The sequence below is a fragment of the Spodoptera frugiperda genome, chromosome 10, assembly GCF_023101765.2.
Source record: "Spodoptera frugiperda isolate SF20-4 chromosome 10, AGI-APGP_CSIRO_Sfru_2.0, whole genome shotgun sequence".
In the NCBI taxonomy this organism is placed as follows: Eukaryota; Metazoa; Arthropoda; class Insecta; order Lepidoptera; family Noctuidae; genus Spodoptera; species Spodoptera frugiperda.
The window spans coordinates 10,310,887-10,325,602 of NC_064221.1; the positions used below are offsets into that span (position 1 = coordinate 10,310,887).

At 36.8% G+C, this 14,716-nt stretch overlaps 1 protein-coding gene across 2 annotated transcripts; it reads left to right on the forward strand.

Moving 5' to 3' along the window:
* The first annotated feature begins 891 nt into the window (after positions 1 to 891).
* On the forward strand, positions 892 to 13,847 carry LOC118277644 (facilitated trehalose transporter Tret1-like). 2 transcript variants are annotated; one of them, XM_035596537.2, is made up of 10 exons: positions 892 to 1,151; positions 6,361 to 6,425; positions 6,968 to 7,197; positions 7,469 to 7,604; positions 9,024 to 9,208; positions 10,479 to 10,584; positions 10,905 to 10,985; positions 11,321 to 11,544; positions 12,715 to 12,897; positions 13,562 to 13,847. In XM_035596537.2, exons 2-10 carry the CDS (start codon positions 6,389 to 6,391, stop codon positions 13,790 to 13,792), a joined length of 1,413 nt encoding a protein of 470 aa, XP_035452430.2. In that variant the 5' UTR covers positions 892 to 1,151; positions 6,361 to 6,388; the 3' UTR covers positions 13,793 to 13,847. The 2 variants fall into 2 exon arrangements, with proteins under 2 accessions (XP_035452430.2, XP_035452429.2); XM_035596536.2 differs by lacking the exon at positions 892 to 1,151 and adding an exon at positions 4,301 to 4,517.
* Positions 13,848 to 14,716: the final 869 nt, after the last annotated feature.

Sequence of the window (14,716 nt, forward strand, 5' to 3'; positions counted from 1 at the left end):
ACAGATGTGGTAATTTAATTTAAACACATTCACAATAAAGTTTATTATTACATAACGTATTTATTGTTTTATTTTAATTTGCTGAGCAAGAGATACCGCTGCAGTAGACGAAGTGTTATTGATTTCTTATGTATTTCTTAGTACGCATTTAATAAAACGGATTCTGAGATTGTATCTAGATATATGGCACAGTGGACCCGGTGCCTCCTTTGGCCACCAGGGAGGTTTAGTGAGGTAAAAAACCCACATCCCCTTGTTAACTAGTAAAGTATGAGTAAAATAGATATGTTTATAGCAACTTATGTAAATAATACATGAAGAGATTGATGTATGTAGATGGAGTCAAAGAGGTGTGCCAAAATCTTAGCATTTGGCGTTTGTCTTGGCCTACCCCAATAAGAGTCGGACGTAGGGCAAGATGATATGTATGTATATAGTCTAATAGATATTAATTGATGTTCGTCAGAGGATAAAAAATGTCCACAAACTGCTTTATATTCCTCTTGCCTAATACATGTTGGCATGTCATAAAGTGGTTTTAGTGTTAAGTTTGTCTCGATAAAACTTGAAAACAGATGATCCGATTTGGCTAATATTGCTCTTGAATTATTTGTTAAAGTTCAGGGAGGGTTTCAAAAACATTATTGAGGCGGTACAAAGTATGTCGGTCCAGTTAGTATAAAAAATAATGTAGAAGTGTAGGTGATACAAATGAAAGTAAATATACTAATAGTAGGTAAATAAAAACAGCAGTAACTTAAAATAATAGTCGTTTAATGTCCGCAATGTAATTTGGCGGATTGATAGAATAGCTTTCTGTGGTACAAAAATAGTTGGCGATCTTACGCAATGAAGTACCTATCTATCTCCGACGTGCTATAAAAATAGATACAGTTTATACCTATAAACTCTATCTAGTGCGAACTGACAGTATTAGTTCATAACAGTAGTATTAAGGACTTTTATAAGTAAAAATGTGAATAGTTATTTCTATGAGAGTGGTGAAAAGTTAGTACCTATGGACGGGGTAAGGTGAATGTCCTGTGAAACAAATTCGAAAATAAACGGCGGCCTTGAAAAGTACGGAAGTGTTCAAAATAAATCTAATGTATTGAAGTTTTCAAGTGTGGTGTTTGCTGTTGGTATTATAGGTAGGTATGACAATTAAATCTTTTGATTATAGTTTTTTTATGGTAAAGGCAGACGGATCATCTGTTTGTAAGCAATCATTATCGCCATGGACATCTGAAACACCAAAGGCGTTACAAGTGCGTTGCCGGCCTTTTGGGTGTTAGGAAATTTAAGAGTTCTTGGAGAAGTACTCTACTACCAGTCGATAAGTAAGATAGTAAGGAGAGATGCAGTGAAGTTTTACTTCAATTACATTGCAAAATTAACACCAGCAGGCGTATTAAATCTTGTAACGAATGTGCAATCACACATCAACAGCCTATACCTAACTAATCTTTATATATAGTAGTTTCGATTCCGTACGATGTAGGTATGTCACTGATAGCACAAGTTCCTACCTTAGTGGTTTTTGGTTACTACTAACTATGCATAACCGGATTTTGATTGTAAAACTTTTTGTGTGTGTTCAAGAGGATCTGAGAATGGTTTAGATTCACCACGCTTGTTCAATGCCGCCAATGAGAGCAATGATTGTTAAAAATTTCACAATTAGCCCTTAAATAATGATAATTAGAGATCAGATAGTATGCATTTGCATATTTGGATATGCATTTACATATGAATCCGATTTTCAGACGGCGCTACCATCGCATATTTGTACTAATATCTAGTGAATGACGCATAGATATTGTCATATACATTTGACAGTAGGTAGGTAATTTTCGATCAAAAAGGCACTCGGCAGCCGCGCGTATTTTGTTTTGGTAGGTACTCAAAAAATGAAAGAGACAAATGATCGATGATGAATTGATGAATGATGAATCAAATTATAAGACGCTAACATAGCACAGGACAACGTCTGTCGGGTCCGCTAGTTTTATATAGTTTCGATTCTGAGATGGATTCATGTTCATGGTAGCACAAGTTTAAACCTTCGTGGTTTTTTGTTAGATACTATTAAATATGCATAACCCTGTATTAATTGTAAAAATGGTAAATAAAAAACGTGGCTACTGCTGACCAAAAGCCTCTTCTCGCACGGAGAAGGTTTGAGAATTAATCACCACGCTTGCTCAATGTCACGGCAATAAGTTGCAATATTGTTAAATAAATCCACAAACAGCCCTTAAATAAGGATAATAGAAATATCTAAAATATCACATCTGGCTACCAGGCGTTCAGAGCCCTTAGGAAGTATTTATTTAGGTACAAAAAAGAGCCATTAAAATCTATTATGAAAGCTCGGGGAGGTGATCGAAACGAGAACATGTGAAAAGGGGCTCTGTTGCCATGGAATACAGAAACTGTTATTGTAATTTCTGTGTTCCGTGTTTGTTGCCAATCGTAGTGGTACAGTGGTGCTGTGAGGTTCTCTGAGAGTGGATGGTCAATTGATTTCTTAGTGATGGTCTATGAAGGTAGGCTATAGTAGAAGTTCAGTTGCATTTGACGAGGGCAGCTGTTTGAGGAGCTGTTTCAACCAAAATAGTAAGTGATTGATGCTATTCCTATCAATATAAGACTTTATGCTCATCCAAATAGGGTTTTGAATTAGAAATGCTAAGTACAGAAGTCAAACTTGCGAATATTCCATCGTCGAACCACTTAAATAGGGTAGATTTTTTTATAATATTAGACATATATTTTTTATTTTCTTACGGAAACAAATACTTTCGAAGATATATCGATTTGAAATATCGCGTGACGTTACTTCTAGGTACCTACGTTTTATATGTAGAAATGACGTATTTGCTCCCACTCCTAAACTTTGATTCGTTCTATCTAAGTATTGTTATCTTATATGACAAAATACGCGGACGCGGAAAAAGAATACGTGTCTAATATTTTTCATTACCTAACGGACGGATTAATAATTTTTAATTTGCATACCCAGTCATTATTCCTATTAAAAACAAAACAAAATAAAAAACTCAAAAATATTCCTAGCACGCAGATAGAAGATTATTTAATAACTGACAAGTTTTTTGTGGGTACGGGTAAATAAATGCATAATGTTTAATCAATTCAGATGTACGTCACGTTCTGAATGCCTAATCTTATAAAGTAGTTTTAGCGCCACAAAAAACTGACTAAAATACCTACTTTTATTTTTGCAAAAACAGCAGTAAGTATAGTTGCAAAAAGTTTTCCTTTAAGCTCTGTAATAGAAGCAATAAAAATGATTCAAGCATTTAAGGAGAATTAGGAACTGTCACGACTCGTCCTTTTGTTCGTTGGTTAGCTTTTTGCGCTTGTCCAAAAATCTCGTAGTAAGAAGTACTTTTTTATGGTAGGTATAGGCCGGTAAACGAGCAGACGGATCACCTGATGGTAGGCAATCACTACCTAGTTTGGGGGTTACTTTAAAGGTAGTGAGGAATCGAATGAAAAGGATACGAATCACAACGCAACCGTTGTTTCACGCCGGTATTCTGTAAAGCCGTGGTATCACTCAAAAGTAAGAAGTATGGAATATTCGCAATACCACGGAGTCTGAAATATCGTATCGTATCTCGCTATCGTATACACTGGCTCGCCACTTATGACATGGAATTATAAACGTCGGTATTATGTAGAGTAGCAGCGCAACAATCGCGTGTTGTGTGTCACGGAATGCTCATGAATATGAGCCTCTAGCATGGCTTGAAACTAGTCGAGTTCCTCGTCAAACAGTTACGTGAGTAAGCTTAATTAATTTAGTATGTATGTTACGAAAGTTGTCATAAAACTTAATTAGTGAAAAGTGAGTGTCAATTAGTTACTTTACACCTCTGTTTTATCCTTCGTAGATTAAATACCCGTTTAGATAGGTTACTAGGACATCAGGACATAAGTAGTGCCTAAATAAAATCTATAATTCCTACAAAAATATACACGCGAATGAATTAAGCCTCGCTATAAATATACATGTTAGCATGATTAATATTATGGCTAGGAAATAAACTAACATAATGTACCTATTTATTTGTGAACACAAATAAAAAAAAAACGTGTTTGACGGCATTTGTTTTATTGCTACACGAGGTGGTCAGACGAGGATCGAACGCCGAACTTTTAACCACAATCTCCCTTAAAACATTACATTAGTCGCTAAGTACCCTACCTACCTGCTTTATATTTTAGCATAAAAAGTGCATAAAATAGATTACCCAAGGCCTATTTCTAAAGGCCTTAGGTCTTATTTACCTACTATATAAATACCTAATCAATTTGTTCGTCATTTTGTTTCACGATTTTTAATTCTTAGTAAAGACTCGTAGGCTATAAGAAACTTAATACTTTAAAGTATCAATTAGGTAGGTCGCAGCCTCATTCCGTTGTGTGACGCGTTACTAGTGACACGGGTGACATGAATTCGAAGGAGCATCTGAAATAGTTTATCATTGGTATGTCTATTAATTTGTATTGATCTATTTATTGGTATAATATGCTGTTTGTTATGTTAGCCTGGTAGTGATTGAGCGGATAAAGTGAAGTAAAATAAAATATTTTACCGGTTTTTTTTGCTCAAGCCTTAATAGTTTTGTTTTTATAAACTTTTTTTAAAGTAGAAGCTTCTTGATTGTTTTGGCACGTTTAATAAAGAATTCAGCTAGTGCATTATTCATATTGTTTAAATAAATAATTAAGTTAAAGCTATGTAAATTAATAATAATGTTTTTGCGACGGTTACTAAATATTAAATTAAATAAATAAACGCTACAAAAGTTGAAATAACATAGCTACTTACTTTTAGATAATTTTTTTAATGTAAGCTTACAATTATGTGGACATAATGCAGATATTTTACTAATTATCTTTTTGTAGAAATTACGTAATTATTACACAATCATTCATAAAGATATTTGTAGAATAATATTCCGGTATTTCATGAAGCATTGAAGCTACTTAACATCTCATAGAGAAACAGTACCTAATAAAAGAATATCACTTGTCTTCATGTATCTCCACTTCCCTACTTATAAATATTAATGTGAAATGTATTTATTTATCATTCTTTCACGTCTAAAGAAGCTATGCACAGAATGACGTGATTTTTTGAGAATTAGGAATAATGGTGAACAGCTTTATCTATCAGTCTATTTTAAGCTACTAAATAAAACACATTAGGATTAATATATGACGAAATATTATAAATAGGTATGTTTTTCTGACTAAGATGTAAACCAGACTTGAAGATTTAAGTTTTTAAACTGACATGGTCACTAATAATATCATTAAAACGGGATATTTAACATAGTAGGTAAATATTTCGTTTTAAATTCTAGTGATACAGACTTGTAGAGTTAATAAATATAAAAGCGTGATTGTTATTATCACTGTATAGCCAGAATATGTCCCTTGGTGAACAAAAACTTCTGTCGTCTACAGGGGTTGCAGTTTTAGGGTACAACAAGGAGTTTTAAAAACGAATTGCCGCTTAATTTTTATTTAATAAGCAACATTAAACCTGTAATTAAATGCTTAATAATAAAGATAGGTACCTATTGTATGTTTATAAAATGCAATGTTTCAATGCAATAATGCATGTTTTCGAAATGTCAAAAACGAGAATAAAATTCTATGAATATTAAACGAGATAGCAGCTTGTGGCGTCTGTTTATGCAACAAATTATTACCTATTTATTTTTCTCAAAAGAGCTACAAGAATACTTGGACTTAGTAGGTACCTATATCGTCTAAGTAATTATAGGAATTGAGATGATTTCTAAGTATTATTTTATACTTATATTAAAGTTGTAATCTTTGATCTAAGTGTGGGAAAGCCATGCTTCTGCACGAATGGGCCGGTTGAACCGGAGTGATATCACGGCTTCACAGAAAACGACGTGAAACAACGCTTGCGTGGTGTGAGTGAGGTTACCGGAGGCTCAAATACTCCCCTCTCTAATCTACCCAAATCCCCGAAAATCCTCAAATCAACTAACCCCCTGAAGGCTAGCAACGCACTTGTAATATCTTTGATGTTTCGCGTGTCTATGGCGGCGCCGATTGCTTACCATCAGGTGATCCGTCGAATCGTAAACCGCTTATACTATTAACCAAAAAGTAAATAAACTTATTATGTTTTTAATTATTGTTTTATATTTATTAAAAAATTGTACTGTACCCAATCTTGTTACGATACTAGAGAGATACCTATCTCTATTGTTTATTTCTGTCAATGGAGCTTTAAACACTTTATGACATCGGGACGTAAATAATCAATGACTTGATGAATGGTTTCAGCTGCAGCGTCATCACATACGAGGAAATCATGGGGGTCACTCTTCAAATCATCGGCACGACGATAAGTACGTTTATAATACTTACTATGCCATATAGTATAATTTATTGTAGGTTTTATACATGAGTATTTCATTTCATGTATTAGAACGTAAACACTTTGGTTAAAGGAAAAGTCTTGCTTCAGCACAACTGTGCCGGTTTGACTGGAGTGATACCACATTCTTTCAAAAAGCAGCGTAAGTATCAATTACGCAGCGAAATAAAACGCAACGCAACTAAAAAACCTATAGGATAGACGACTAATTTTTAATTTAATGTCCGTCTTGTAGATTATTTTAAAACATTAGCCACGTATATTTTATTTTCTCGATTTGAAATAGCACGTGAAGTCACTTCTATGTACATTTTATACGTAGAAATGACGTATTTGCTCCCACTCCTAAACTTTGATTCGTTTTATCTAAGTATTGTTATTTTATATGACAAAATAAAAAATACGTGTCTATATTTTTTTCATTAACTAACTGACGGAATAAATAGATTTTTAATATTCATATCCCGTCACCATCCTTATTAGTTTAGTTTCACTTTTTTCTTGTATTTCCAGTATGCCTTTCCTGCGCAAACATGGGTATATTGATGGCATGGCCATCGTCCACCATCCTACTCTTCAAGTCTGAAAACACAACTCTTCACCGGCCGATGAGAGCAGCAGAAGTGTCACTCCTCGGCAGTCTGCCTTCCATAGGATGTCTGATAGCCAACCCTATAGCTGGGCTGGTACTAGACAGGTTGGGTAGAAAGAAATCAGTCACATTATCTTCTCTTATTTTCGTGGTGAGTACCAGGGTTGCATAAACGGTGAGAAGCGTGCGTCAGTCTTGAACGAGTATGTTATTTAGTAGACTTGACTGTTTTTATGATGAGACTAAAAATTATGTTTGGAATTGAGAGGATCTGCCTCGACAATCGAGTGATCGGAAATGAGATTGCTGAATGTCTAAGGTTCAAGTCTCGATTTAGACTAAATATCATTGATCTTTTCACATTTTGCTGAGGTTTTTTTTTATCGAATTGCTTCATACAACTTTTTTAATTAAATTTTCAGATAGCGTGGTCAATAATAGCTCTATCAAGTCAAGTAGAAGTGATTCTTACTGCGATGTTCATAGGAGGTCTCGGGTTCGCCGTGTTCCTGGAATCTACTATTTATATTAGCGAGATATGCCAGGATTCCATAAGAGGTAGGTGTTTATAAACAATGAAATATCTTTTTCAACTCCTTAGTGCTACTGTCGACCTGGTTGTCGGTTTTTATGGTCTGCGCAAAAAGGTTCTGTTGCTGATTCACCTCAGTTTCGAGTGCCACATTTTGTGTTGATATTTTTTTAAAGAAGTTGACCTACACTGTGTTTTTTGTCGTGTGTCACTGTGTCGTGGGTGCGTTTACAAACATACAATTTCACATGCACATGACACCTAGACCCGAAAGAACAATGTGTAGATCACTCAAAGAGTTGCTCCGTGCAGAAACCAAACCCGCTGCACGTTGTACGGCAGCCTGTTGCCCAGTCACCTCATCAACCGTGCAGTCACACATAGTTGATTATGGGGTTTCGGTTGATATCCAAGTCGAGAAAATTCTGTAACACAATGTACTTACTGTGGCATTGTACCCTATGTTTTTTCTAGGCTATTAAATTAGGTTTAAACAATATTGTGTATCTAGCAAATTAAATTAAGAAAGAATTCGGTAGGTATTTTATCTTAATTTATAGGCGTGATACTACGGTACAACCTTCTCATTTGAATGCCTATAGTTATCTTAACCAAAGGTCGTTAGCTAGGTAAGAACAAGATAAAGCCTATACGCATAGATTAATTTATTAGACGCATGAAGACGCACTATTCAAATTAAGTTTATTATAGTTGGAACATATCTCTATACATAAAAATCTATTGCTGTTCGTTAGTCTCGCTAAAACTCAAGAACGGCTATACTGATTTAGCAAGTTTTGGTCTTGAATTATTTGTGGAAGTACAGGGAAGGTTTAAAAGGTGCGAAAAAATGTTTCGAGGCGGTACGAAGTTTGCCAGGTCAGCTAGTTACTGTATAAAATTGTAGACCACACTGTACCACACTATGGATGCATTAAAGTGATTTGATTTGATTTGATTAAGTACCGACCGTACCAGTCTTTTCAATAATAAAATAAAATATCTCTGATCGGAGTTGATCGCCTTCGGAAATAAAAATTGAGGTTTTTATTTCAAGTAGTAGACTGCCTCGTTGGTCGAGTGGTCGCAAGTGCGACTGCCGGACAAAGGATCTCGGGTTCGATTACCGGGTCGCGCAAAGTAATGCTGGGCTTTTTTCGGTTTTTCGAAAATTCTTCAGTACGCGAACTAGTAAGTTTACGGAGTCATTGTGCTCGGTATATGGCAATAGGCTCACCCCTATTACATAGGACTTACAACACAAATGGTGGAAAGTGGGTGTACATTGTACAGTGGCATTACATGCCGTAATGTGCACCTCTGCCTACCCCTTTGGGGATAAAAGGCGATACATACATATTTCAAGCGGTTACACACATCCATTTCAGAAAGCATTTTCAAGTAATATTTTGTGTGATTAATTATATAAAACCTACGTCTTCCAGGCACAATGACATCAGGGCCGATGCAGTTCTATGGGTTTGGGATCCTGGTGTCCTACTTCCTGGGTGGATGCCTGACGTACCACCACATGGTGTACGCCTGCCTCTCACTCTCCGTGGTGGGCGTGCTGCTGCTGTCCGTGCTCAAGGAGTCACCACTGACACTGATGGCTAAAGGACGTGAAGAGGTAATTGGGACCTAGACTCTGGGAGAAGTCATTGGATGATTTTCCCCCCTCAAAAAAAAAAAAAACTTTTATTATTGACACAGTGCAGTGCCGCCGTTGGGGCCACTGACACCCCGGGCGAAAATATTGTGGCGCCCACTTGAGGAAAGCAATATCAAGTGTTAGTAGTAGTTTTTAATTTTTATGACCCCCAGAATTTGTCGCCCTGGGCCATCGCCCCACTAGCCCCCCTAACGCCGGCACTGACACAGTGCTAGCATGCACTAGCCTTAAGCCTATGAGCTAGCATAAGCCAGTTATAGGCTTAAGCTGGTCGTAAACCGACATGAAAAAACGCTTGCGTTGTGTGAATGAGGTTCCGGAGACCCAATTACCCCCTTCCTATTCTAACCAATCCCTGATTCTCATACAACTTTTAAATTCCTAATGGCAAAAGGCCGACAACACACTTGTAACGCCTCTAGTGTTTCGGGTGTCCATGACCGGCGGCGATTGCTTACCATCACGTGATTCGGAAACAAGAGTGCGTGCGGCGTTCTTATTGTTGGTTTATTTGAGCCCATCAACCGGCGGATTACTTTAAACGTAAAGCAAACTCATACTAAGGTGACTAGTGACTCTTAAAGATGCTGAGTGTACCCATTGGAGTGGTTTAATAGGGCTCGTCCCTATTACATGGGATTTGATAGAACTCTAAACATAACTGTTGTAAAGAGGTCTAGCATTGTTAATAATACGCGTTAAAAATGTTAATAGGCATAGAATGTAGGTAATTAGATTAGGTATGTATGATCTATCAAATTAATTTCGTAAAAAAACAATAGGTAGGCATAAATTTTTCTTATCACGATTTTTTCAAGGATTGTCATTAATTTATTAGCTTTGAGCTCTTTTTAAGTTTATAATTTCGAACTCATATCGTATCGTAGTAGTATCAAAGTATTAATACTTTTTTATGATATAAGTCGGTAATCGAGCAGACGAATCACCTGATTGGAAGCTATCGCCGCCGCCCATGGACACCCGAAAGACCAGAGGCGTTTGGGGGTTAGGAATTTAATGGTTGTTGGGGAATCGGGTATTGCGAAGATTGGGGAAGAGGGGTCTCCGGAAATTTAACTCACACAATGAAACACAACGCAAGCGTTGTTTCACGTTGGTTTTCTATGAGGCCGTGGTATAACTCCGGTCGAGCCGGCCCATTCGTGCCGAAGCATGGCTCTCCCACACTACAATATTATCAGTCAATTTATTTGTTTTTTTTTTTCAGGACGCTGCAAATTCGATAGCGTTTTATAGAAGCGAAAAGACGACATCTAAAGAAGTTTTGCAAGAAATAGACAAACTGAGGCGGATCTTCAATGTGAACGGAGATGGTAATCTTACTTCATTATTGTATCTACGTAAAGACATACATCGTACATTTTTCCGCAGTAATGTATACTAGCTTCTTTTTTACCACTCGTCCAAAATACCATATTAAATTAACATAATCATGGTTTACTCACGTAACCTAATCGAAGTAAGCCTAGTCTGTAGGATGTGCGATGCCTGTCTACGCAAAATGCTAATGGTCAAAAGTCCATCTGATTCAAAACTAGTTGACTTCTTTTACTCTATTAATTTACGGGACCAAATTGTATTTTGTTCATTTAGTACTCACGATGTTATAAAAAGATGCCATATTTATTTGCAGATGTCCAAGCCTTGACAACGATCGATGAAAGCTTAGCACCTTTGCCAAAGAATAAGAAAGTGTCTTGTTGGCAATTTTTCAGTAAGTACCTATTTTTGTTTACAATGTAAAACAACACACATTTTGTTTTGTACCCATGCCTTGAAGGGATGCATTTTAAATCTAACATCAACTTTCCTAATTTAAATTATGACACCCCTGTAATATCTTAAATCTAACATCACGTCCATTTACCTTTATTGTTATTTACCAAGCACATTTCCGAATTTCATACCACTTAACTGAAACTCGAAAAACTCAGTTTGGGTGTTGGACTTTTCTTGTCTCTTGTTGGAAAATGCTATGTTTTTCTCCTACGAGATAAACCTTCTTCATTTCTAAACTACGCTATATTAATATTATTTCATAATTTTCAGAAAATTCACCATCGACACGACGAGAGTTTTACATAATAATGGCCCTCAAAGTAGCGTACATCATGCAAGGACTACCAGTAGTTCAGGTTTACGCAGAGCCTATGTTTGCCGAGGCAGTGCCCCGTGACGTCATCTCGCCGAACCTATGCAGCGTGCTCATGGGAGTCGTCATGATTGTCGCTGGCAGTATATCTGCGTTCCTGACCGATATACTTGGGCGACGGGTGAGTGACCTTCTACTTCTTAGAGTTTATGAAGTCCTGGTATTTGAATTTTTAATTGTTAATGATATGCATGAAAAGGTTGGTGCCTGTTGATGAAGCGAAAGAGGTATGTAAGAGTCGTAGCAATTGGTGGTCTATTGTATCTGCCTACCCCCATGGGAGACAGGCGTGAGGTTTTGTATGTATATTTGAATTATTTTTTGGAATTGCACAACTTGATTCCCTCTAGTCCTTTCCATCATCGAACCACAAGACAATCGGCGAAGTGCCACCGCTTCATAGTAGATATCCCACCCACTCGCACGAAGCGCTTCGCTTCAAGCTTCCTTGTGCGAACTGCTAGGGAGTGGAACTCCTTGCTGGAGTCTGTGTTTCCTGATGGGTATAACCTGGGTGTCTTCAAAGCCCGAGTGAATAGGTTGCTTATGGGCAGACGTGCTCCACCGTATGCCGCATCATCACTTACCATCAGGTGAGATAGCGGCCAAACGTCGACCCATTAAATGTAAAAAAAATATATACATATATTCTATAGGTCTAGAACTGAGAATATTTCTTGCTCTAATACCTAGAAATTGAAAAAGATTTTTCTAGCTCATTCTTTCCAACAGGAATTTACACTTTGTGATGAAATTAATTGATATAAACGCATAAATATGCATCCTTCGAGATTTTACTAAACTGCGCGTAAGATGATGACAGAAATAACGAATTAATATGTTAATGAAATTACTTGAATACATAAACAGAGGAATGAGTCATTTGCTTCGAGTTTTACATTAAGTTTAATTTGTACTCATTAGTATTAATTAATTTAACTCATGAATAAATAAACAGTAAATAAAACATCGACTGCCTCGTTGGTCGAGTGGTCGCAAGTGCGACTGCCGGATATGGGGTCTCGGGTTCGATTCCCGGGTCGGGTAAAGTATTACTGGGCTTTTTTCCGTTTTTCGAAAATTTCTCAGTAGTAGCACGAAATCTGGAATTGTGTCCAGTATATGGCAATAAGCTCACCCCCTTTTACATGGGACTTATAACACAAATGGTTAAAACTGGGTGTACATTGTATAGCGGCATTACGTGTCGTAATGTGCACCTCTGCCTACCCCTTCGGGGATAAAAGGCGTGACGTTGTTTTTTTTTAATAAAACATGTTTTTTTTTGCAGCCACTGATAATTTACTCGTCAATAGCTGCTGGTTTGTGCTGCGTGGTACTAGGAACGCAGATCCTGACGGAGTGGGGTCCTACGTGGATAATTCCCATGTTTATTTACGTGTATACAATGTTCTATACATTTGGGGCTGGAACCGTGCCTGTAGTCATTTTGGCTGAAGTGTTTTTACCTGAGGTAAGAGAAAAATGCTTAATTTAATGTACTACTGTCTTCTCTTCTGTTATGAGATCCTGGTAGGGTTATTAGACCCTAGCGGGTTTACCGGGGCTCCGGCTCGAAAAGCAGGAGAAGGAACGGGGTGGTTTTTAGTCAGTAAGAGTCTGACACTCCCTATCACCTCGCCCAAGGCGGGAGAAGTAATTGGATGATTTTCCCCACTCAAAAAAAAAAAAAAAACAAAGGGTTATTAGACCATTTCGACGGCTACCTACATGGCCTTCTCCCTTTCTTAGTAGAGAGTAGCTGTAATGAATGCGACTTTTTTATGGAACAGATGTATCATCTGATGGTAAGCAATCGCCGCCTAACATGGACACTTAAAACACAAGAGGCGTTATAAGTGCGTTGCCACCCTTTTGGAGATTAGGAGTTTAAGGGTTGTTGGGGAATTCAGGATTGGGAAGATTGGAAAAGAGCTAATTGGGTCTCCGGTAACTTCACTTACACAACGAAACACAACGCAAGCGTTGTTTCACGTCGGTTTTCGGTGAGGCCGTGATATCACTCCGGTCGAGCCAGCCCATTCGTGCCGAAGCATGGCTCTCCCAAACTTCGATGTATTTATTAATCTTATTAAACTTGTAATTCAACCAATATAATTTCCTTTATTTATTTCCAGGTAAAAAGCATAATGTCAATGCTAGCAGTGGAGTGGTCGTGGACAATGTGTTTCTTCGTCCAGTTCATATTCAACCTCCTAATAAGTTCTGTAGGCCTGGTACCTGTCTTTTACTTCTTCGCTTTCATGTGCTTTTCTACAGCAATCTTCTTCTTTTACTTCTTGCCAGAGACCAAAGGACTGTCAGTGTATGCCATACAAGAATTATTTTCTAAGAAATGGTTACGTTAATTTAGTATTTGTTTTGTTAATAAGAATTTATTATTATAGACATGTACATAATTTATTTATGGTTTCATTTGTGTGTATGTATGCAAAAATATTACTGGACTTTTTTTAGTTTTTTGAAAGTTTCTCAGTAGTAGTAGGAGTGTGGAATTGTGCCTGGTATATGGCAATAGGCTTACACCCTATTACATGAGTCTTATAACAAAAATGGTTGAAGAGTGGGCGTACATTGTGCAATGATATTACGTGCCGTCATGTGCACTTCTGTCTACCCCTTCGAGGATAAAAGACGTTGACGACAAGCGGTTATACATAGATTGGTGCCCGATCTGTTGTTGTGTATTCAATTCTCCTTAAGGTAAAACCATTATTAATATGATCTACACCTAGTGATTTCAGGATGAGTACTATATAAAATTCTATGCATGCAAATACGTATCAAATATATCGTGCGCCTGTGCAAACATCAATGCAATAAAACGTTTAAATGTGTTGTAAAGAAGACTGCTTTAGAATACTAAAAGTATATTTTGAAATTAATTGGGATTAAGAAGCCGTACTAAATAAAAAAAAACTTTTTTTTTCTTGGAGAACTGGTGAGTTCCAGACTGCATTTATTTTGCTATCCTCAATGGTATTTTCTTTTTTTATCACCTGGACTGAATATTGGTGTTACATTGTTCTCTTTTAGATGAAGCAATCGAAATAATGTTACCAAAAATTGTATTGTGAATCTTTTGAAAAAGAGTAACCTATGGAGATTTTTGGTCGTTCTTTTCCACAGGAATATACTCTTTGGAACGAGCAAATAACTTCACTAGAGGATTGACTGACAGACACACATTTTTAATATTATTTTAATTATTGCTTGACGATCAAAAGTGCCTTCCTGGTCTATTTATAAATAATTTAGAATTTTGACTTCAG

Bases quoted from the DNA above. Each gene is read 5' to 3' on its own strand.
- LOC118277644 (XM_035596537.2), top strand. From the start codon at position 6,389: ATGGGGGTCACTCTTCAAATCATCGGCACGACGATAA. The intron at 6,426-6,967 runs GTACGTTTATAA...TTGTATTTCCAG, and splicing joins AATCATCGGCACGACGATAA to TATGCCTTTCCTGCGCAAAC. The intron at 7,605-9,023 runs GTAGGTGTTTAT...TACGTCTTCCAG, and splicing joins ATGCCAGGATTCCATAAGAG to GCACAATGACATCAGGGCCG.